Source organism: Arachis hypogaea, chromosome 17, assembly GCF_003086295.3.
Source record: "Arachis hypogaea cultivar Tifrunner chromosome 17, arahy.Tifrunner.gnm2.J5K5, whole genome shotgun sequence".
NCBI lineage: Eukaryota > Viridiplantae > Streptophyta > Magnoliopsida > Fabales > Fabaceae > Arachis > Arachis hypogaea.
The window spans coordinates 30,706,820-30,729,903 of NC_092052.1; the positions used below are offsets into that span (position 1 = coordinate 30,706,820).

Sequence of the window (23,084 nt, forward strand, 5' to 3'; positions counted from 1 at the left end):
AAGAATTTCATAATTTTTTTAAATTTTATAGATATTTAATTATTTTTGCTAAAATATAACTGGATATTTTTTTTGTTAAGTATTAGGATGTTTTTTTTTATATTAAATGAATGTTTTTTTTTTATATTTCTGTAATTGTTCAAAGAATCATTTTGATTAAGATCAAGTGTGTAGTTTACCGTCTCTTTAATAATCAAAACCGCACCTAATATCCTAAAATACAGAAATCAACATCATGATGAACTGCGACTCAAAATACTCAGAATTGAGGATGGGAGTTTTTGAAGAGTGGCGGTGAGTATAAGGCGCACTGAGCTATGGAAATAATAATCAGGTTCTTGCGCAGAGACAAAAAAAAATGAAGAACAAATTGGTGCAATGGCTAGAGAGGAGTGGCACGAAACAGAGGCATTAGAAAAGCCGTTAGGTAGGAAAAGCGACGAGCAACTCCTTCCACCATGAAGAACTGAAGCGGAGGATTGCGGAGGAAGATTAGGAAGGAGATCCTTGGCGTTCTGTGCTCAAAGACGACACTACTCGTGGCAAATCTGATGGGGAGGCGGATAGGGCCTGACAGTGAGAGAGAGGGGTCTGTGTGTGTGATTGTTGGAGGTGGATAGGTTAATGTGAGAGAGAAGAGGAATGTTTTTATAGGTTTTAATTAGGGTTACCGATTTTAAATTTTTTAAATTTTGAATTTAAAAAATTTAAAATTAATTAATTATTAATATAAATTAATGTGGTTTTGTTTAATTTTTGGCTGATAACTTTTTGGTTTCATATATTTTTCCTTTACTAATATGTATTGATTCTGAATCTATTTAATTATGATCAAATCAATCATAATGTCAAAATGGCATAATAATGAGCACCACTAGTAGAAAAATCATAAAGGATCATAAAATATAGAAGTAATAATGATGGCCAAGAAAACCCATCTTTAAAAATAATAATAATTATATCTCTAGTCAAATGGAAACATTAAATAATCCGACAAACAAATACAAACACAAATGTAAATAAAATATAATGTGTATGTCACTGGAAGGTTTATATGCCCACAAGAAAATAATAAAAACAAAAATAATAAAAACAGGAATGTTATAAATCTAATCTTATGGGAATTCATAATCATCACGATGGTGATTATTATACAGCTTTCTAAGACTTTCAAAGGCATTTCTTTTGACCCTATACTCGATCATATTATGATTTTTCGACGCGAGTGAGATTGCAATCTTTATTCGATTCTCATCATCAACCTAATAAAATATTAACATTTACACATTAGGATTAACTACCTAAATATAAAAGAAAGAATGACGGAAAAAATTAGTGTATAATATTACTTTTATATTAAAATTATCATCTTCAAAATAAGCTATCGTCCAACTTGAAACCCACACACCCACGTCATTCCTACATATCGAGCAAGATATATTAGAGTACTATATAATTGCATAAATTTTATTTCAATAACTACTAATTATATGATCTTACGATCCAGCTTCGAGGGTGGGAAGGCCTTCTGGTTTTTCAAATTCAAATTGTGAGGAAATCAGATTTGGAGTGGTCTTAAAGTCATAGAATGAACGATCTTCCAATACTTCGTCTAAATAAATGGCGTGTTTATGTCTATGTCTGAGTTTGCTTTTTTAGTTATATATCTAGATAATTAACAAAAAAAAGAAAATATATTTACTAATTTCAAGGCTGTCCTCTTTCGATTGAACTGTTTCTCAATGGGAAATAAGTCTAGCAAAATGATTTGTCTTTTAACATGATCGATCACTACGAGGTACCAGTGTTCATGACCTTCGTCAATAGTTTCAAGTATAAGGATAAAGACCTAATCAAGAGAAAGTCATTTTAGTTATTAAATTTATTCTATACCAATATTTGCTCATTTGAATTTAAAAATGATATAAACTTACTCTTTTTAAGCAATCAACTTTGCCCAAATAAACATCTGTGATACAAGACGGCAGACGGCTGGGATCCAATTTTGTTTTCTCTGACATCTACATTATTTTTGCCACTTGTTTATGTAAACCTCGATAGATTAGTAAATAATTAGTTTTTAATAAAAAAGATTAGAAATGCGAATATTATATCAAATTAGGATAGAGCTCATTGAAATGAAAATTTTGACACTAATTTTGAAAAAAACGGTCTAAGATTGGACCGAACGGGCCGAACCGAGCCCAAACTGGGTCGTGGGCCCAACCGGCCTAGCATTTAAGAAGACCGAAGCCTTCTCTTTTCTCTCATTCAGCATAAACAAGCTGAAGCCTTCCAGGGAAGGAAAGAAGAGAAACCCGATACCCTTACGGTAAATTCGGTTTGCCGTAACTCCTCCGTCCGAGCTCCGATCGCCACACCATTTGCGGCCACGCATTCACCACGTCGAGCTCTACATTTCTACTGGAACAATTTCATAGGTAAATTTCTATTTCATCTCAGCCCCTTCATTCCCAATTTTTGGAGAATTTAGTGGAGATGTTGAATTTTTTTGTTCTTTGATGTTTTAGGATCCAATTAGCTTGAGAAAAATGTTCACTCTTACTTATGTGAAGCTTGGGTAAGGTGAGGATACCACAATTCTATTTTAATTTCATTGAATTTGAGCTTTGAGTATTAAATTGCGTATATATGTGTTATAAATGTGTATTATGTTGTGAATAAATAAGTGGAGCTTGAAATTGTGTATACTGGAACTTGGAGGAAGCTGTGTGGTTGAGGTTTTGGGGCTGTGATTGGTTTTGAATAAATTACCTTGATCGTTACGTGGGAATCGGCCAAGGTATGGTTTAGGCTTCTTGCATTTAATATATAATGTTCTGTGAAAACTTAGGCTAGATCTGGAATGCAGGTGTATATGTTTGGTTTGGTTTGGTGATTGGGTTATATGGTAGAAATTGTTGCTAAATGATTGATAGAAGGATACATTGTTGAATTATTAATTATATGGTTACAAGTATAACAAAGGAAAGTATGATGGATTTGATGAAATAAGAAATTATGTAATGTTATAGAATGGTGGTTGATGAAATGATATAGAGTTTATTGAGTATTGATGTTGGTATTGATAGGTTTGGTAATGAATGGAATGGAATTATTGAATGAAAATAAGGTTTGAAATTGTTTGCAAAATTTTGGTTTTTGGCGGAACTTCGGCGGGTTATAACTTGGCTTCTAGAATCCCAAATTGATTATAACTTGTTTTAGATGAAAATTGGGTTCGTGAAGTTTATGTCATTCGAAGAACGGAAGAAAAACGATTTAAAACGATTGAGTTATTTCCGTCGGAAAATTTGGTGAGGAATATGTGAATATACAGGTGGTTTCCCTGATTGTGCAATTCTCTATTAATCTTTTTTTTTTAAGAATGCATGTCCACGCCTACGCGTGGCCACGCGTACGCGAGGCATGGAATTTTGGTGATGCGTACGCGACTGGTCCCATGCGCACGCGTAAGGAGCAAACAAGCATGTTCACGCGTACGCGTGATCCACACGCACGCGTGACATGAAGTTTTCACCTACACGCACGCATGACAAGGGACGCGAGCGCGAGCTGCACTTTCACACTCCCACGTGTATGTGTGAGCCACGGGTACGCGTGGCACCTGTTCCAGCAAACATGATTTTGGATGTTTTAAAACCTATTTCAAACTTCTAAATCTCTATTTTCATTCCTTTAGTTATAAATAATAGTGTTAAACCTGATAATCAGATGAAGTTAGGAAATGAGGATAACTTGGAGATGAAGTAAAGTTAAAAAGTGATGAATTGGCTATGAAATGTTATGAATGATAATGTATGATACTTGGCTTGAATGATTAAATGATCTAAGATACGAGATTTCCTGGGTAAAGTACCGTGGCTTGCCACCACGTGTACCAGGTTAAAAATTCGATACTCTGTTGATCCTATGACGTAAGGGTGACTGGGTACTTATAAATTCCCGGGAATGTTAACCCCCATTGAGCAATATTAATTATTTGAGAAAAAACTATGCATAGACTCTTGGATATGCACATCGAGGGACAGTCTAAGGTTTTTGGACTTGTCAGGTTGGCTGGATAACCGACAGATGAGCCTCATCAGCCATAGGACAGGCATGCATCATATGCATTCTACTTGAATTACTTGTTTGTGCATTAACTGGGTGTGCCTAAGTGTACTTGCCATGCTAAATGTATATTTGTTACCTGCAGTATTTGTAACCTTCTTGTGCTTGTCTTTATCTGTTTATTTGTCTGTGAAATGCTGACAGAAATGGAAGTATAGAGGAATGGTAGTATGGAACTTGGATTTAAGGTTAAGTTAAGTTAGGTTTAGATACTCTTAGAAAATCACCTTTTATGGCTTTTGTTTAATACTTTAAGCTCTATAATCTAAGTGTCGGCGTTATAGGATTGCCTTGGCATTCCCAGGACCTTATATATTATGTGTGGCGCACCTTTACCATACTGAGAACCTCTGGTTCTCATTCCATACTATGTTGTTGTTTTTCAGATGCAGGTCAAGAGGCATCTCGTTAGGCGTCTAGACACCTGAAGCAAAGTGGTTGCTGGGTTATTTTGTTGTTCAGTGATGTATATATATACTTAGCTTCCTCTCTGCATAACTTATTCTTTTGATCCTCTTAGAGGTTTATGGAGAAACAGGATTTTGTTTATGTACATTTGGATTTTTGATATGTATGTATATATGTGTAAATATTCTCCGGCCAGCCTTGGTTTCGCGGGCTGAGTTAGGAGCTTGTTATTTTGTATCTTTGGCGCTCTACTCCTACTTTTGTTATGTTATGTTCGATAGTTATGGTTTTCCTGATGCGCAGGTTAACTTGTTTCTTGAGCGTTGCGCTTTTATCTCGCAACTTTTGTTTCATCTATTCTTTAAGGCTCCTAGTGTATTATAATCTTTCTGCTATTACATGTACATATTTTATTTTAGAGGCCGTAATACCACACCACCTCTGTTTTACGACTTAAGCATAAAGTTCAATGTGGTAGGGTGTTACAGTTTATATGCGCAATACAAATAACAACTACCAATATTATTTTAATATACACTCCTATATATTTATTGCAAAAGTTGCAGGTAAAAACTAATAACCACTTTCTTTGGTCAACTCTATCTTCATCATATCTGCTACTAAGTCTAGCACAAGAAAATCAATTGGCTTTCCTAGCATCAAGCTCCTGATTACATCTCTACGAGTTGTAAACCCTGAAAATACTATATCCTCCTTATTGCTGCCAAATATAAATTAACATAAATAAAAATAGCTAAACAAATTCATGACACCGTTAAAAAATAATACTCTTATTGAGTTTACTTATCCATTAAATGGATTACCATATAAGTATGCTGCAATTGCAAGTTCAGTATTGTCCAAACCCATCAAAACTGTTGGTCTAAAGCACACTTGCACCCACTAAATATATAAAAAAACTGTTATAATAATAATAATAATAATAATAAACTACTTAGTACTTAGTACTCACAATAGGTAGCTCTAATCCAGGAACATTGATTGGAGTAAGTGAGTTTGTTCTTTTTTTAGCAAGGGACAGATCCGTCTTTGCCTTCTCAATAGAGCATAGCAACAATGGATTATTCGACGCACGACTTTGTTGGTTAAGAGTCTTAGAATTGGAACCAAAGACCTTAAACACCTTAGAGGGGGAGCTCACATTATTTTTCAACAGTTGAACAAGAGATTGGACTATTTGAGTTAATTGTTCAATAAAATTAGCTAATGAGTCTAAAGTCACTTTGTCCTTCAATGATGGATTGGGTTCACTGTAACATAAAAAAAAAAGTTAATAAGGATGTTAAAATAAAGATAATAATGAGATATTTATCAAATGATAAATTAAAATTTACAATAAAAAATTAAATCCAAAACATAACAGGTCATTCATCAAATTACAAATTCAAATTCACTGTAACCATATGTAACATTATAATAAAATATATCATCAATTATCAGAATTGATGGAAGCATCTAAAGAAACACGTTATTAGACATATGAAACACTAAATTCAAAATTGATGGAAGCATCTAAAGAGAAATATTTATTGATATTAGGCTTAAAAAAAAATTGAAGGAAAGCTCCGTAGTAGGGAAAGTATTATTGCTGGGTTTGACTCTTTTAGCTCTAAGGTGAGAGAGACCCTATTCGAGTAAAATTTGGTGATGTACTAGAGAAATGAAAGACCAGATTAGGGTGTCAATTATCTATTGTGGTGACTCTTACAGGGAGTGAAAGAAGAATGGATGAGGAATGGGTGAGGAAACCCTAAACGTGAGGCTATTCTCTCCTCTTTCTTTTTTTGGCCCAAAACTCAGGTTTTCTTTAAGAGAGTTCTTTATAACTCTAAATTAAAAATATTGCAACATAATTCCTATTTTATTCTTTTAATCAAAGATGTGAATAAATAGACTTATTATCAGAAAAATAATAGAAGACCATTGAGAATAAATTTATGAAATAAGAACAATAAAAAAATAATTAGTACGTACTTGTTCAAAATTTCAGTTAATTCTTGACAAATCTTCATGTTAGAAATAGAACTTGCCTCAACAGAAGCAGCTCGATTATTTCTACGCATTTTTACCATTGTAATTAGCTTGTAATGTTATGTATTTGCAAAAAATACATAACAATCATAAAAGAAAGTTGTTATTATATATCAATTTAAAGTAAATCTATATTAAATACAAATTCAATCTAATTATTGACAATTTAATTAGTTTATAATCAACATGAATCACACAAATTATATTATTTATAAGTAAATCATATATTCAGCCAAAATCAATATTATATGTAAGTAAATATGACAAGTTTAAATGCTAATATTACTTAGACTAATAAGTTAGAATAAGTTAGAATAATAATATCTATTTTAAATCATGTCTAAATAAAAATAATAAGTTTTCAATTAGATATGATTTAAAAAAAATAGATTTATTATTAAATATTATGTATTTATTATCACGTTGAATAATAAATTTAAATAATAATATCTATTATGAATAATTTTGAAATAAAACTAATAAGTTTACAATAATATATGATTTAAAAATTAAATATTTATTATTAAATATTATGTATTTATGATCATGTGGAATAATAAATTTGAATAAATATATATACTATGAATTTTTAAATAAAAATAACAAGTTTCCAGTAATATATGATCTTTAAAAAAATTATATATTTATTATTAAATATTATGAATGATATTATCACGTAGAGTATAAGTTGGTATTATAATATCTACTATAAATGTTGTCTAAATAAAAATAATAACTTTTCAATTTAAAATTATTTTTTTGAAAAAATATATTTATTATTAAAAATTATATATTTATTATCACATAAAATAATAAATTTGAATAATAATATCTATTTTAAATAATTTTTAAATAAAAATAATATATACTTTAAATAGTAAATCTTTTTAAATTACAATCATAAAAGATGCACAAACCTTGTAATTATATTATATGATATAAATATAAAATAATAAAATCTTTTTAAAAGATAATTTTTCAATAATAAAAGAACAAACAAAATTTTATTCTATATATAAAGACACTGCTCAACATGTCATTAACAAATTATATTTACATTATAATTTGAATTGTGTTGTATATATGCTTGGGTGCTTGACATGGGTAAGCAAGAATAATCTGGATCACCTTAACGTAGTGAGAAAAAAAGAGACACAAGAGAGGTTAACATTAATGTAATTGATAACCAACTCTTACATAACCCGTACTTCAACCATATACCTCATATACCCTAATATTTTTATTCTATATACCGCGATTTTTATACTGCTGCAGTATATTCTAACCAATCTCCGCCATGCATCTATCGCTATACAACCTATTCCCACTATCATTTATCGTAGGTCCAACTGTCACAAATTTTTGGCCTCCTACTCTCTCATATCCTTTTTAATCTACTAATCCAAGAGATACATATGAAATTCTTAAACTGTTAAAGTCTCTATAACATCATCAGTCTAACTCTGGTACAAATAAGAAAGCATCAAAGCATACAAGTGTACGTGATAAGAAGGTACATATTTGCGGCCAAGAGAAGAATTGTTTGGAATCCACATTTGTCTGAAAATATGGTTGGTGTGAATACTGTCTCCATTAAAGACAAATTTTCAAAAATTAAAAAAACTAACTGAAGACCTCACATAAATCTCTAACCGAGGAGCAAAAGGCACTCTTAAAAAAGAATACACTAAGTTGATATTCTATTAGCATGCATACCCTAAACAACAAAAAGACCGAGCATAATAAACAGAGAATTGAATGGCCATCTGTAAGTTTGCATATCACAAGAATTTGCGTCGATAATCTAAGGTTACATAACTTAGTAATCTCACCAATTTTTTTTTTTATTTTTCAGTGGATTTCGGTTTTATTTAAGCCTCCTGCATACATGAATTTGGATGACTTAGATATTAAAATGGCAAGCTACGTGTTTGCACCAAATAAAAGAAGGTTATATATCTCATTATCTATCTATTAAAGCTTTAAAAATAGTACAATATTAATGTGTTTCATGTTTGTAGTGATACCAAAATTGAAGTTTTGTTGAAATATTATCAAAAGAAATTCATGAGAAAAGTTTATTAAGGTCTAAAAAAGGTTTATGATTTATTGTATTTTTTCATTATTTAATGGCCTTTATTTTTATGAACTAATCTAGACTTTATTTTAAAATTTTTTGTATGTAGTAATATTCTAATACGTGAAAGTTGGTACTAGATTTTTTTACCTGTTAACGAGAACAACACGCATTGGTATTTGGTTGTTTTTTATTTGTGCAATCATAAAATAATTTTGCTAGACTCCCTACCGATTGTTTCAAATAAAGTGGGAAAGAGATCGAGTATTGTAAAGCTGGTAAATTAACTGTTCCCATTTTCGCTTTTATGACATTTTTTAAAAGTTTCAAATATCATCCTTTATTTAATTTTTTTTCCTATATGAATAGGAAAAATATTTGGAAGATATGTTCAAGTATGACTCATTCTATAAATACAACACTCCATTTAGGCCAAGGATATTTTTTTTAGATAATTACATCTTCACCCAACTCCAAATAAAGTGGGCGTAGTTCCAAAAAACAGCAACAACTACAAAGAAAACATAAAAACTAGCATTAAACAGCAAACACGAAGCAAAAGAATATGATGATTTTAGCTCCTCCCAAGACACTTCAAGATGAACCTGATCAGATATACAACATCAAATCATGTTCATACTCCTTCCAACTTTTACTCCACAAACTTATTTTCCTTTTCCAAGGATACTTGATTTTACATTTGTGGATACGCTAAAAACAGGAGAACAAGCTCCTGACTCATAAGGAATATCTGTATTTGTGTTTTTCTTTTTGAAATATTTATCTGCATAAGCTAACTGCGTCTTATTTAACACAGTAATGATTGTGGGGTATGGGTGGCAACCTGGATGATAAACTATACAGGAAGACGTATAGTTATTCAATAAATGTAATTTCTTTTGCTTAAAAAAACATAGTACCTCATTTATTAATGTGTATGGTTTTGTTGGTAACCTAATATATTTATATTTTTTAGGTTAATGATGGTACAAGGATGGGACTTGCGTTGGATTTGATTCTAAGGCCCCACAACTTGATCCTGCATAATGTCATTGACTCTGCTACTAGGAATTACAATAAGTATAAACAAAAAGATTCAAGCAAAAATAAGAAATTTGTAATTGTCATGTAGTCATGTTTGGTTTATATTAAGAGGTGTTAGTTTCATCTCTTTTACTTAAAAAAATAATTATGCACTATATTTTCTATGGACTTTTTTTAAAAATTCATGTTTTTGTCTTTAGTTCAATTATATTTGAATTTAGATGAAACTTAATTTTTACTCTAACATTTCTGTTCCTAGAACCACTTCTGTATTGTAAGCTAGGCAAGTCCTCATATTTGGAATAATATTGAAACTTAATAGCAAAGGATAAAACTCATTCCAATAGAGATAAAATTTATGAATCTCATTAATTTAAAATCTGAAGTCACACATATTTGAATATATGAAGGCTTCACTTTACACCCAAACTACTTCATTAAGAATTAATAAATAATTTGACTCATTTTGTTCAGCGAAAAAATATCGACGATTATGAAAAACAGGAACTATTTTCAACAAAAATCAGAAATACATGAAATAACCAAAGTTAAAATTTAGAAGTAACATCAACAGTGAAACTACTATAATTTTCATTCCAATATTTGCCTTCAATATCAACTAGAGTGAGACCCACGCGATACACGGAGAGACAAATTAATTATACTATATAATGTATTCTAGTAAATAATTATATTGTTTAAGATTCAGGATTCATTGTGAAATCAACAGATCTTGATTCAAGAGCATAAGTGCCCATTATTTATCAGATAAAATAAAAAACAAAAATAAAACAGTGCTTTGAACACAACTTGGAAAAGCAAACACTCAAAAACATTGAACAATTTTTGTGAACCAATTCCATAGAGCTTACTAGGACCCACAAATTTCAGTATTTTTGTTTCACTCTCCATGTAAGAGCCATGCCTCGTTCTCGTATCCTGACAATTTGAATTGTCTCCAAGCTTCATAACCGAGTTCTTCACCATAATAATAATAATCCTGCAGATTATTCCTGATTATTGCTTTTCCTGGTTGTCTTACTCCTCTGCTTAAGAATGCAAGGTCAAACTTCAAGTTGTTTAACTTCAAAAGCATACCTAATGTAATTATTAGCTTCTTGTTGGTGAATAAGATTTTAAATTGTGAAATCATGTGTTGTTAAAAGATGATATGGAATAAAAAAAGGTCTATTTTGTTTACCTTAGAAACATACACCAGCTACAAGCTTGAATTAATGAATTAAAGACCTTTGTTAGCATATGAAAATGAAGGACAAAAAGAAATAATATACAAACAAGATTGTCACTACAATCTAAACTTTGCTTGTTCCAATGCATATTCACAATAAAGAGATATGCTACTCTTATATATATATATATATATATATATATATATATATATATATATATATATATATCGATAAAAAAAGCAAAGGATGCATTACACTCACACTAAATCCAAAACTCTTAAATATGATAAAACATATATCACCGAATGGGAACTTTTAAAATGGCGACAAGATTATGATTTTTTTCCTTAACACATTAAAATGACAGAAACCTCAGGCACTTTTACCAAACTTATAAATCTATTTCAAGCTTTACTCTAATGGGTTCATGATACTTATGCAGGGCATCCTAAAATGAATTAGTTGCAACAATAAAAATATTGAAAATGAATAGTCAAGAAGCACCGGTAGAACAATTACACTAGAAAAAAATTGACAAAGTAAACAGACCTGGATTTCTGTTTTGTTTCTTTCTCTTCAATTTCAAGTCCATCAACTTTCAGTTTTTTACTTATTTCAGTAGCTCGGGTTGCCACTAACTCTGTTGCAGACTTCATGGTGGTGGCTTTATTGGCAGCCTGTTGTGCAGTCATGGTTTGTTGCATAAGCAGAGCTTGCTGAAATTGCATCTATTGCATTGCCACAGCTTGCTGCATCATCAAAGGAAAAGATGATGAAGCAAGGAAAGATAGATAGATTGAAAATAGTATCTACATAAATACAAACATTTTTATAATAACTAACTAACTTCAGAATTCTGTTTTTAAGTTAATTTCATACTCATTTGTCATGTAGTGCCATAAAACTTAGAAATATCTATATCCTCATCTTTGTGTCACTTTATACCTATATCTCATTTTCTATTAGAGCTTTATGCCATATGTAAATATCAGATTATACCTTTAAACTATTCACAAAGATAGATTGGAAAATATAGTGAATCCTTACCCCACCAGATAGCTCGGAAGTGGACATATCTTTGTTCTTCCCGTCCACCATGGAGGAAAATGTTGTTTTCAACAAGGAAACAAAATATTAATAAGATTGAAGGAGCTAAGAGATGTGAAGGTTGAAGAAAGGATAAAAAGTCAAACAGTAGAGAAGCATGACAATAATGTCAATGTTGGGTGTTTCTGTTTCCGGGTTCCACAATCACCATTTTGCTTCTTCCAACTTAAATGCCGCCACAATTTCTTCTTGGAAGCCTGTGGTGGCTGTTCTCAGCAACAAGAACAAGATGAGCGTCCCTTTTGAGCTGAAGCAGGGACAGTCTCGTATCTTTCACGAGCTTCCCTCTGAGCTAAGCGTGGATGTGATTGTATGAAAATTAACAACAACTAATATAAAATTGATGCTTAAGTTTTTCATTTTGTCAAAATTAACAACTAATATAAAATCACAGAAATCAAACCAAGTTACATTAATTACAAAAATTACAACAATGCTTTAATAATTAAAATCACAGAAATCACAGAGAGGGATTTACCGGAAGGGAGAGACTGACGATGGTGATGAAGCGTAGGGATGGTGCGAGACGGTGATGACCGATGACACGAAGAGCGACGACAACCTTGATTGTGAGACTGAAGACGAGAGAGGGAGAGCTCTTCAGTGCGGCACCACCGTGAGAGAGATGAAGGAGACCGAGCACCAGGGGGGAGAGAGAGAGAGATACGAAGAGGAGAGAAGAACATGAGAAAACTTGAGAAGTTGAAGAGGGTTTCTGAAACCTAGATGAAAGAATAATTTTTTATTTTTTTTGTTTCTCAGATATATTTTTGTTTTGTTGTTTAAATTATTTGAAAATATAAAATTAAGATTAGTTGAATTTTAAATTTTGATTGATTTAAAAGGGTATTTTTGTCTAATCGAATAAAGTAAGGATGTTTAAGCTTTTTGAAAAATTAAATAAAAAATATTTTTATTTTTATTTAATTAAAAGGGTGTTTTAGTAAAAGTAGTGATATAATATATATTTTTTAAAAAAATTAGATGCTAATGTGGAAAATTCCACATGGCTTGTTATTATTTGTCCATATTTTAAACGTATCGGTACATATGAATTTATCATCATACCGAAGCAAACACCCTTTTTTAATGTTAAATTAGATAGAGAAAACAAAGAGAGTGCTTATTCTTCTTCTCACAGAGCTAGTCTATTAGCTACTACTCTAGATGACTGTGAACTCTTTGATCTTAAAGTGACTGGTAGGAGATATACTTGGTATAGAACAGTTCAGGCTGGTAGGGACTTGGCTAAAAAGTTGGATAGAGCACTAGTTAATAAGGCGTGGATGACAATATTTCCTGAGGGTTATTCTGAAATTCTTAGCAGGCTTCATTCTGATCATTGCCTTATTTTAGTTCATTGTCATGGTGGCCCCAAAGTGAAAGGTTCTTGTCTTTTTAGGTTCCAGGCTGCGTGGGCAACACACCCTTCTTATAAACATATTATTAGTAAGGCTTGGAATCAAGGGTTTGGAGGCGTTACTGAAAGGCTTAAGTTGGTTCAATAGGTTTCTTTGGACTTTAACTCAAAGATTTTTGGAAATATTTTTGTGCGAAAAAGTAAGCTGAAATATCAGATTGATCAGATTGAACGACGTTTGAAGGTTACCGATGTGTTGTCTCTGAGAATTAAAGAAGTTGAAATGAGGGAAGATTACAATAAGCTTTTATTACAAGAGGAACTTTTTTGGAACCAAAAATCTAGAGAGCAGTGGGTCAAGTATGGGGATAGAAATACTAAATTCTTTCATTTTCAGACTTTGGTGCGTAGAAACCATAATAGAGTACATGGATTATATGTTAGAGATGGGTCTTGGTCTACTGATCCAGATATTCTCCAGGAAGAAGCCCTCTCTTTTTACAAGAATCTCTTTGGTACAACGGAAGAGATTGAGGTTGATTGTTTATGGGATGTTCCGATGCCCACTCTAAGCACCGATGCTTGTGCTAAGTTAATTGACCATGTCTCTTTTGCGGAAGTCAAGTCAGCAGTATTCAATATGAGCCCTTTTAAGGCCCCTGGTCCAGATGACTTTCAAGCTTATTTTTTTTAAAGAATATTGGGAGATAGTAGGCACTGAGATTTAGAATATTGTCTAGAGTGCTTTTTTGGGAGAGTACTTAAATCCTAGCATCATGGAAACTCTGATTGTACTTATTCCTAAAATTGATAACCCTACCTTTATGAAGGATTTCATGCCTATTAGCTTGTGTAATGTTGTTTATTTAAAATTATCACCAAAGTATTGACTAATCGACTTCAACCCTTTCTTCCAGATATTGTTAGTCCTTTACAAGGAGGTTTTATTCCGGATCGTGGTGCTCCTGATAATATTATTGTGGCCCAAGAAATTCTGAATTTCGTGAAGCACGCAAAATCCAAGAAAGGTACTCTTACTTTTAAAATTGATCTTGAAAAAGCTTATGATAGGGTGGATTAGAGGTTTTTGGAGAGTACTCTCATTGCTTTTGGTTTTTCTATCATCACTGTTAATTTGATTATGAATTATGTATGTGCATCATCTCTTTTTATTATGTGGAATGGGAATAGATTGGATAGTTTTGCTCCTAGAAGGGGCTTAGACAGGGTGATCCAATGTCTCCTTACTTATTTGTGTTTTTTATGGAAAGACATGCTTGCTATATATCTCATAAAGTGATTGAGGGTGTGTGGAAACCAGCTTCTGTCACTAGGGGTTGTCTGAAATTTTTTTATTTGATGTTTGTAGATGATCTCTTACTTTTCTGTCAGGTTACAAAGAGTCAAGCCCAAATGGTCATGCATTCTTTTAACATTTTTTTGCAAGACATCTGGCATGAAAGTAAATCTTGAAAAGTCTAAAGTTTTTGGTTCTAAAAATGTGACTGCTCATAGAAGAGATATTTTTACTAGCGTTTCTTCAATACGTGTTGTTTTGGACTTAGGAAGATATATTGGAGTTAACCTTAATCATTCTCATACCAGTAGTGCTTCTTTTCATTTGGTGATTGAAAAGGTGAGGGGAAGATTAGATAATTGAAAAGGAAGGCTTCTAAATAAAGTAGGGAGACTTTGCCTGATCAATTCTGTTGCAGCATCTATTCCTGTTTATCATATGCAGGTATCTTTTTTTTTCAAATTGGGTTTGTGATAAATTGTCTTCTATGATGAGACAGTTCCTTTGGAAGGGTCAAGTTGATGGCAGAGGTCTTTCTCTTGTTAATTAGAGGACTGTGGTCACTCCAAAGAAATTTGGTAGCCTGGGTGTTAGAGATCTTATGTGTGTTAATATATCTTTACTTGGTAAATTGGTTTGGCAACTTTTTCATTATCTGGACAAGCCTTGGGTTGCTCTATTGAGGGCGAAGTATCTGAGGAATGAGGGAGTTTTAGATGGCCCTGTCCCTTGCAACGCTTCTCATGTTTGGAAGAGTATCTCAAAGGCTTTTGGTGCTCTTAAGGATGCCTTCTCTTGGTGCGTTGGGTCACTTGATCAATCTTTTTGGTTTGACAAGTGGAGTATTGAGGGCCCAATTGCTCAAGATGTCCCTTTTGTACATAGATCTAACTCTGATTTAACTATTAGAGACGTTTGGAAAGATGGTTAATGGAATCTCCATGATATTTTCTCTAACATTCCAGAAGATGTCAAACAACGATTGAATGCTTATAATATGGATTTGAATGCTGGAGAGAGTCCGGGTTGGTCGTGGGGTGTGGCATCTTCTAGACTCTACTCAGCTAGAAGTGGATACAGTTGGCTAGCCAAAAGAAAGTTTGACTGTAATGAGCGTGATAATTGGTTATGGGTATGGCGACTGCATATTCCTAAGAAGTACAAGTTCTTGATTTGGCTCAGTCTTCATAACGCTATTCCTACTACAGAGTTTTGTTTGGGTCGTGGCTTAACTTTATCTAGCACTTTTCATCGGTGTTAGAATGGTTCTGAATCTATTCTTCATTGTCTTCGGAAGTGCCCTAGTGCCAAGGAGGTCTGGAACCTTTTAGGTCTGTATTTAGATAACTCGGATTTACGTGATTGGCTCTATAGAGGTGCAAGGAGTGGAAATATTTTTCTTTTCTTTTCAACCATCTAGTGGATTTGGAGAAGCAGGAATCGTGACTTATTTAATACAGATGACTCTTAGAGTGCTGGTAAAGTGGTGAGTTTGAATCGTAGTTCAGTAAGGGAGTTCCACACTATTTTTGCTATGCATCAATCTTTGTCTCCTCCTTCGCTTTGTTTGCATTGGGTTCCACCTCCAGTTCATTCTGTTAAATTGAATTGTGATGCTAGTTGTTTTGCTCCTTTTGGCTATGCTGGTTTTGGTTGTATCATTCGCAATTCTGATGGATGTTGGTTGAAAGGTTGCATTGGGAAAGTTGAAGTGTGTAGTGTTCTTTTTGCTGAATTGTATGCGATTTGGAGAGGTTTACTTTTAGTTTGGGATAGTGAATTTCGTGAGGTTATTTGTGAAACAGACTGTTTAGAAGCGCTTTTCTTAGTAAACCAAAGAATACTTGGTAAGGATATTTTGGAATGAAATTTGGCAAAGCATATACAGGAAATTATGAATTAGAATTGGAGATTCTCCATTCTTTTAACTCAGAGGAATGCAAATAGTGTTGCAGATTGTATGGTTAAAACAACTGCTTCTATCGCAGACATTCACTCGAATTGAAGTCAACCATGGAGTGAGTTTCAATATCTAATAGATTTAGATATGAACTTAGCCAATTAATTTGGTTTTGTCTCTGTTTTTTTCTTTCTTTTCTGTTTAGTCACCAAAAAAATTTTTTTGTATAGGTAGAAATTAAGATCTTTTACCTGATCATGTTATTTTACCATATTGATTATTGAATGATTGAATCCATTCAACAATGAAATTTAATTTTATAAAATTGATTTCCTAGTTAAACACTTGTAACAATTCCAACTAGCCATCTGCCTATCTATTACAACTAGAATGAGACCCGCGCAATGCGCAGATGGTAAATTAATGATAGTATATAATAAATATTAAAAATGACTATATTTTGTAGAATTAATTTAAGTATTTTTTTCGTAAATTTAATTTAAAAATATAATAAATTTTTTGTGCTAAATTTGATGTCATTTGAAAAAATAGTGATAAAAGACTTATATAAGTAGTTCAAATAGTATGGAATTTGAATATTTGTAACGTAAAATTTATTATGATTAATAATATTATTATTACATTTATAATATGAATGTTTATTATATTTAATGAGTTATTTATAGAAATTAATAAATTAATTATTGGAGTTATAAATTTATTGTATTGTTTATAATGGTGAGATATAATAAATATATGGATATGGATTCAATGTTTTTGTAGGTTACAAATTTGATTACAAATTTTTGTATTTTTTTTTTGCTGATTTGGAAATAATAGTTGATTTGGCAAAAATTGAGTGGTTAATTCTAATATTTTGCCAAGTAAGTGATGTTGCTGACATAGCATTAGTAGAAAGAAAAAGATGTTTTAAAAGTAACTTGGGTAAATTTATGTATCTACTTTTATATATTAAGAATAGATTCAAATGAATTGCAAAAAGATAAAAAAATTTCTATTAATAAGATGACAACAAAAAAATTCAATTTGATTCACAGATATAAGACATAAAAACCAAACTAAGCATGTTTAAAGTTCAATTACTAAAATGATTATCGGATGAAAATTTACGCCTTAATGGAATTTACATTAAATAAACCCATAAATAGCCCTGCTTATTAAATAAGAGATGGATACAATCTATGTTTTAGATTTTTTTTTTAAAAAAAAAAAATCCTTCAGTCAGTTATTATTAGAAAGATGTTTAGAAGCAAAGAAAAGGATACCCTGTTTAGCATACTTTCCACATCAACCCACAACTCCAAATGCACCCAAAACAATACCATCAAGGGTGGCCAAAAACAAACTATACAATTATACATCAATGGTTATACGCCAGGTAATTGAAGAAGGTTAGAGTCTGTTTTATAGGAAAAGACCAACTTCACAATGTAACCATTTTTGCCATTCTTCATCTAATTTCCTTTTCATATACTACAAGAGATTGTTCTGTACAATGCAGCATACCGTTTCTGATACTCTTCAGCTAACTGTCACGAGGGTTTGACATAAATTTCATCAGCATTTAATACAAGGAGACTTGGAAAGCTACAAAAAAAGCAAATAATACTCTGAACCAAAAAAAAATTAAATAAATTGAAATGTTGAAAGATAAATGCCGCCGTACATTTATACTCACCAGGATCATCAAAATTTACTCTCTCTGCAGTTGAGAAGAGGCAGTAGAAAAGAGCAGAAAGAAAATACAGTAGTGATGTAAGCCACAGAAATCCTGGGAAGGAACCAACTAGCTCAACAAAATAGCCAGCTCCAACTGTTCCAATTATAGCAGCCAATGTTGCGGCCGTATTTGAAATTCCTAGAACAAGGAATCAATAAGTTTTCTTTATGAGAGATCTTATTCTAGAATACGTAGACTGTTATTTTCTCAGCTTTTATCAGATGTTGCACGTTATGTTACCCTATGTTTTTTCCCCCTCATGTGCAGTAAGAACCAGGAAAGTAATGTTAAAAGGAAAATCCAGAAGTTTCATGTATTGTATATACCACATAAAATTTTGAGAGTGGGGGCAAATAATAGGTATCGAATAAGAAGTTTCACATAATTGTTATCCTAGTATGTATGCAGTCAAATTTAATAAAATCTTGAGGGCAACGAGTGTATATATCCATATATTTCTAAACATGTTCCCAAATTTTAGTGAGGGTATATTCCCACAATATGCAATACATGGATCCAAGGGTATTCAACCATTGTATCTACCTTGGCTTAAGGAAATATGGGTGTGTTTGTGAATTGAGATTTTTAAAGGGAAAGGAAGTAAATATGAGCCCATTTTACTCATCAATGTTCAAACCCTTCCATCCTCCCCCTTCCTCCAAAACCTTAATCACAAACACAACCCAAGTGAAGGGCACTGATGGATGCTTTAAACTATGGTATCACAGCTTCAAATTCCATTCTTAGACTTTAAACACACAGAGTAGCTCTTCAATTTAGTTCTGCCACTTGTTAAGCAATACTTGATTCTAGATCAGAGACCATACCTACCAAATTACCCTTACCCATTTACCAAAACTAGATTGCACTAGATCCAATGTCATTAGATATGTGTTTCATAACACCAACGTGTATACAATCCCCACACGCTTACGAGATAAAGATGAAATCATACCATGTAAAACGCCAGAATATTTTGGTGCAATCTCCTGTTATAATAAATAAAGTAAATGTTAAGTGAGAACTCAACGATGTTTGACTGAATTTATTTATTTCTTATATGATTGAAATCAGATACCTGAAGGTTCACAAGAAAGCCAGAGTGACTGAAAGATTTCAGGCCAAAAGCTACAGTAAGCCAAGCAGCACCAACGGAGGGATTCTTTGCTGTTGCCAACCCGATGAGACAAACTCCAGGACCAACAAAACCAATGGTCTGCAGTGAGAGTGCAGAATAAGCATCATCATTAAAACTAATATCCAGTGAGAAAAAGCTAAACCCAAACTATGATATGAATAGAATAGAGTCAAAGCCTTGAAAATATCCAGGACAAATATTTGACTAGTTATTTCTCAATTCTCCTGAAATAGAATATCACAACTGCCAAAGACAAAAATAAAAAAATTTTATAGATTAAGAAAATAAGAGATGTATTGAAAGAACTTGAGATAGGGACCAACCTAGCAAGATATTTTATGCATAAGTATCAAATAATCATTCAAAATGGTTACTTGGTTCAATAAGTGAATGTGATGTACCTGCATAATTTTACGAGTCAAAGTGACACTTGTGCCACTTTGTATCATCATATCGGACAACAAGCCAGACATGTAATTCATGATAGCCATCACAGCCCATGGAACAGCACTGAACCATGCTGCATGCCTGAGATCCACATGATATACCTATGATGAGAAATTATTTAGATATGGAACATGAAGTTTTGATTTCTAAATCTTTATTGCTTGACTTTTGACAATCATAAAGTATAAAATAGGATAAGTCTTACCGAGTTGAAGTATATGGGCATCCAAGAAAGAACAATAAAAAACCCCTGTGAAATAGAAGAGGGGAAGTTAAGGAAATGACAACAAATAATAAATAAATAAATAAACAAATAACAGAGTTTGCATGAAAAAATCATCAAAATAATGAAGAGAATAATCATGATGTTGAGGAAAGGGGTCAAGAACCATATTTCGGGACTATCTCTTATATTTCTCTATTGGCGAATAACAAAAGATGAGGATTACTTCATGCATGGAAATAACAGTCTCTAGCTGGGAAATAATAAATGGTAATGTTGCTATCAAATATGAAAATTTATCAACTATTAAGAATGCCTGCAATTATAAAATAATCAGGTACAATAAATATCAAGCATTACCCAGCTATGCATGGAATTTGCAACAATTAGAGACCATGTTGGCATCTTAGAAAACAAGCGCCTGAAAGGAGGGATCACTTTAACTTTCTTGGTTTTTGCTGTCTCAACGGCAACAGAATTTTGCCTTTTATTCAATATATACTCCAATTCATATTGTGATATCTGAGGACTTTGGTCAGGAGTGCTGGACGTTGCAGATAACCATACCAAGACCCAAAGAAACCCAGACAAGCCAAAAATCACAAATGGACCAAATATACCACCTTGTGACATAAGGATTGGAGACAGTGAGAGCCCTAATGCGCATCCAAGCTGAAACCCAGCCATTGAAATTCCAACAGCCCTTGCGCGTTCAGTTTGAGGAAACCATCTAACAGGGAAGAACAAAATTCAGTCATGATCAAGCCTCTCTTGCTCCAGCAAATCAGAAAATCATCACAAATTGACAAATCAAAGGCCATGCATTAAACTCATAAGTCATAACCTTATAGCCGTATTCTAGTTATCATATATACAATCATCATGAAGTGACAACCAAGTCATGTCATGAGAAAAACTAATCATAACTATAAAATGTGATATTCTTGGTGCCATCTGAAAATGAATACTTGCACAAATCAAACCCATGTCACTGTTCAATACCTGGCCACCATGTTATTCATGGAAGGAAGAGCAACTCCTTCAGCTATGCCGAGCAAAGCACGAACAGCAAGCAGTGCCAAAAGCGAGTTCTCCGCAGCAAAGGGAGTAAGAAAAGTAGCCAGCGACCACAGTGCCACTCCCCAAGCCATGACCACCTTGCCGCCATAGTGATCAACCAACATACCTCCAGCTATAGGTGAAGCGAAATAACCCCAGAGAAAAGACGACTGATATGCACACCCATCAAACATCAATTAAGAAAACCTCCAAATTTCTCCTCAGAATATTAATCAGCATAGTGAGTTCTTCAAACACTTTGAAGAAGCATCAATCAAGAACCAGAAAAATGTTAGTTTGGCTTAAGTTATCAAATCAAAATGACAAAAACTTCCTTTTTTATTATTTTATTTATTTTTTGGCTTTCCCAAAATTCTCACGAAACTGTTCCGAACTTAGCATCCAATAATGTAAGTTTTAGTTGTCTCAGACTAATCGGCTTTGAGCCAAGTAAACTTACCAGATACTACTCAACATGCTTGTAACAATTTTGAACTGATTAACTTCTCTTGAATCTTGGATGCAAAATTATGCTAATTCAAACTAAAAATAGATAACTTGGATGCAATTCTTCAAACATGTGGTGTGCATGTGTGGGAAAGAGATACCTGAACGACACCGGCAAAAGCGCGGCTCCAGCCATTGGCGAGGGACAACGGCACGATGGCGACTGACATGACGACGCGATCGGCGTTACACAGAGCAAGAGCGAGAGCAAGCATCGCCACCACTTTCACCCTCTCCGAAGTGATGAACTCTGTAAAACTCGGTTCCAGTTGCTGTTGCTGCTGCTGCTGCTGTCGTTTCTGGTTGTACGGTTCGTTCTTGTCGGGAATGGAGTTGAAGTGAGCGTCATTTGAAGAAACCCGAACTCGAAGGCGTTGTTGAACGGAGCGAAGAGGACGAAGGGAAGAAGGGGAGGCATTGAGCCAGTGAATTTGCGAAGAGAGGAGGTAGAGCTGATCGGAGGTTCTGGTACGGTGGTTCTTTTGCGGCGAAGGAATGGCTTTTAAGGCGGCTGCTCCTCCGAGAGCGGGGGCGGAGAAAAGGGACATGACGCTGGAGGAGGAAGAAGAAGAGTTCCGACAGTGACTGACTATCTGACGGGGCGGGTTTGTTGAATGCTGACTACGAAATTACGGCAATGACCTTGGTTCTTGGTGACTGTGAGTGTAGCTTGAATGTGGTATGTGGGTAGATGTAAACCAAGGATGAAAATCGAACCGTCATTCAACCGTTTTAATTATTAGTTTATTAATTTATTAGCCTAATTAATTTTTTTTGGTGACTATTAGCCTAATTAATTAGACTAATTAATTATTAGTCTAATTAATTTAATTATACTATTATAGTCTAATTAAAAAAATTATTTTATAATAAAATAATAAATAAATTATTAATAAATATTTTAAAATATAATTATAGTCTAATAATAATATAAACTTTAAAATATTTTTTAAATTTAAAAACATTACATCAACTAAAATTTAATATAATCTTTGATCTCATTAATTATTAATAATTTATCACTTGTTAGTTAATATTATTGTTACGGCCTGGCCCAAATTCACGCGGGTCAACCCGACCCGAGTTCTCTCCGGCCCGGCAATGCGTCCTCCACCCGACCCGGACACGCGTCCCGTACGGCTTGCACACAGCCGTGGGACAGCGTCCTTGAGGGTATGGGCCTGTCCACTTGAGGGGCCCACTACTGACATGTATATAAAGGGGAGACTGGCTCTCCCCCCGAGGTACGTGACGTTCTTACATCATCTCCCTTCCGCCTGCACATATTCTGACAAGAGCGTCGGAGTGTCTTTGCAGGTGGCACCCCCCCTTCTCCACGCAAAGTGCTCGGGACCTCGCACACCCGGGACCAGGAGACCACGACCAGACGAGCCTCTCCA

At 33.3% G+C, this 23,084-nt stretch overlaps 2 protein-coding genes across 4 annotated transcripts; one reads left to right on the forward strand and one right to left on the reverse strand.

The window, feature by feature from the left end:
• The first annotated feature begins 12,118 nt into the window (after positions 1 to 12,118).
• LOC114925632 (uncharacterized) lies at positions 12,119 to 14,066 on the forward strand. Its single transcript, XM_029294264.1, has 3 exons — positions 12,119 to 12,278; positions 13,114 to 13,511; positions 13,617 to 14,066. The coding sequence occupies exons 1-3, from the start codon at positions 12,119 to 12,121 to the stop codon at positions 14,064 to 14,066; spliced, it is 1,008 nt and encodes a 335-aa protein (XP_029150097.1).
• A 3,652-nt stretch (positions 14,067 to 17,718) lies between these two features.
• On the reverse strand, positions 17,719 to 22,413 carry LOC112764895 (probable anion transporter 4, chloroplastic). 3 transcript variants are annotated; one of them, XM_025810716.3, is made up of 9 exons: positions 21,786 to 22,413; positions 21,121 to 21,347; positions 20,479 to 20,848; positions 20,101 to 20,145; positions 19,850 to 19,996; positions 19,389 to 19,526; positions 19,266 to 19,299; positions 18,269 to 18,448; positions 17,719 to 18,119 (listed from the first exon to the last, which is right to left on the reverse strand). In XM_025810716.3, exons 1-9 carry the CDS (start codon positions 22,230 to 22,232, stop codon positions 18,112 to 18,114), a joined length of 1,596 nt encoding a protein of 531 aa, XP_025666501.1. In that variant the 5' UTR covers positions 22,233 to 22,413; the 3' UTR covers positions 17,719 to 18,111. The 3 variants fall into 3 exon arrangements, with proteins under 3 accessions (XP_025666501.1, XP_025666499.1, XP_025666500.1); XM_025810714.3 differs by having other exon boundaries at positions 17,719 to 18,177; positions 21,786 to 22,382; XM_025810715.3 differs by having other exon boundaries at positions 18,257 to 18,448; positions 21,786 to 22,382.
• Between the last annotated feature and the right edge of the window lie 671 nt (positions 22,414 to 23,084).

What these genes read in the sequence shown, in the direction of transcription:
- LOC114925632 (XM_029294264.1), top strand. Translation starts at nt 12,119, where the DNA reads ATGTCAATGTTGGGTGTTTCTGTTTCCGGGTTCCACAATCACCATTTT. An exon ending in GCTGAAGCAGGGACAGTCTC is followed by an intron (nt 12,279 to 13,113) that starts GTATCTTTCACG and finishes ATGTTAAATTAG; the next exon opens with ATAGAGAAAACAAAGAGAGT. An exon ending in TTACTGAAAGGCTTAAGTTG is followed by an intron (nt 13,512 to 13,616) that starts GTTCAATAGGTT and finishes CGACGTTTGAAG; the next exon opens with GTTACCGATGTGTTGTCTCT.
- LOC112764895 (XM_025810714.3), bottom strand. Translation starts at nt 22,232, where the DNA reads ATGTCCCTTTTCTCCGCCCCCGCTCTCGGAGGAGCAGCCGCCTTAAAA. An exon ending in CTTTTGCCGGTGTCGTTCAG is followed by an intron (nt 21,348 to 21,785) that starts GTATCTCTTTCC and finishes TGTGCATATCAG; the next exon opens with TCGTCTTTTCTCTGGGGTTA. An exon ending in AGTAAATTTTGATGATCCTG is followed by an intron (nt 18,178 to 18,268) that starts GTGAGTATAAAT and finishes CTTTTTTTGTAG; the next exon opens with CTTTCCAAGTCTCCTTGTAT.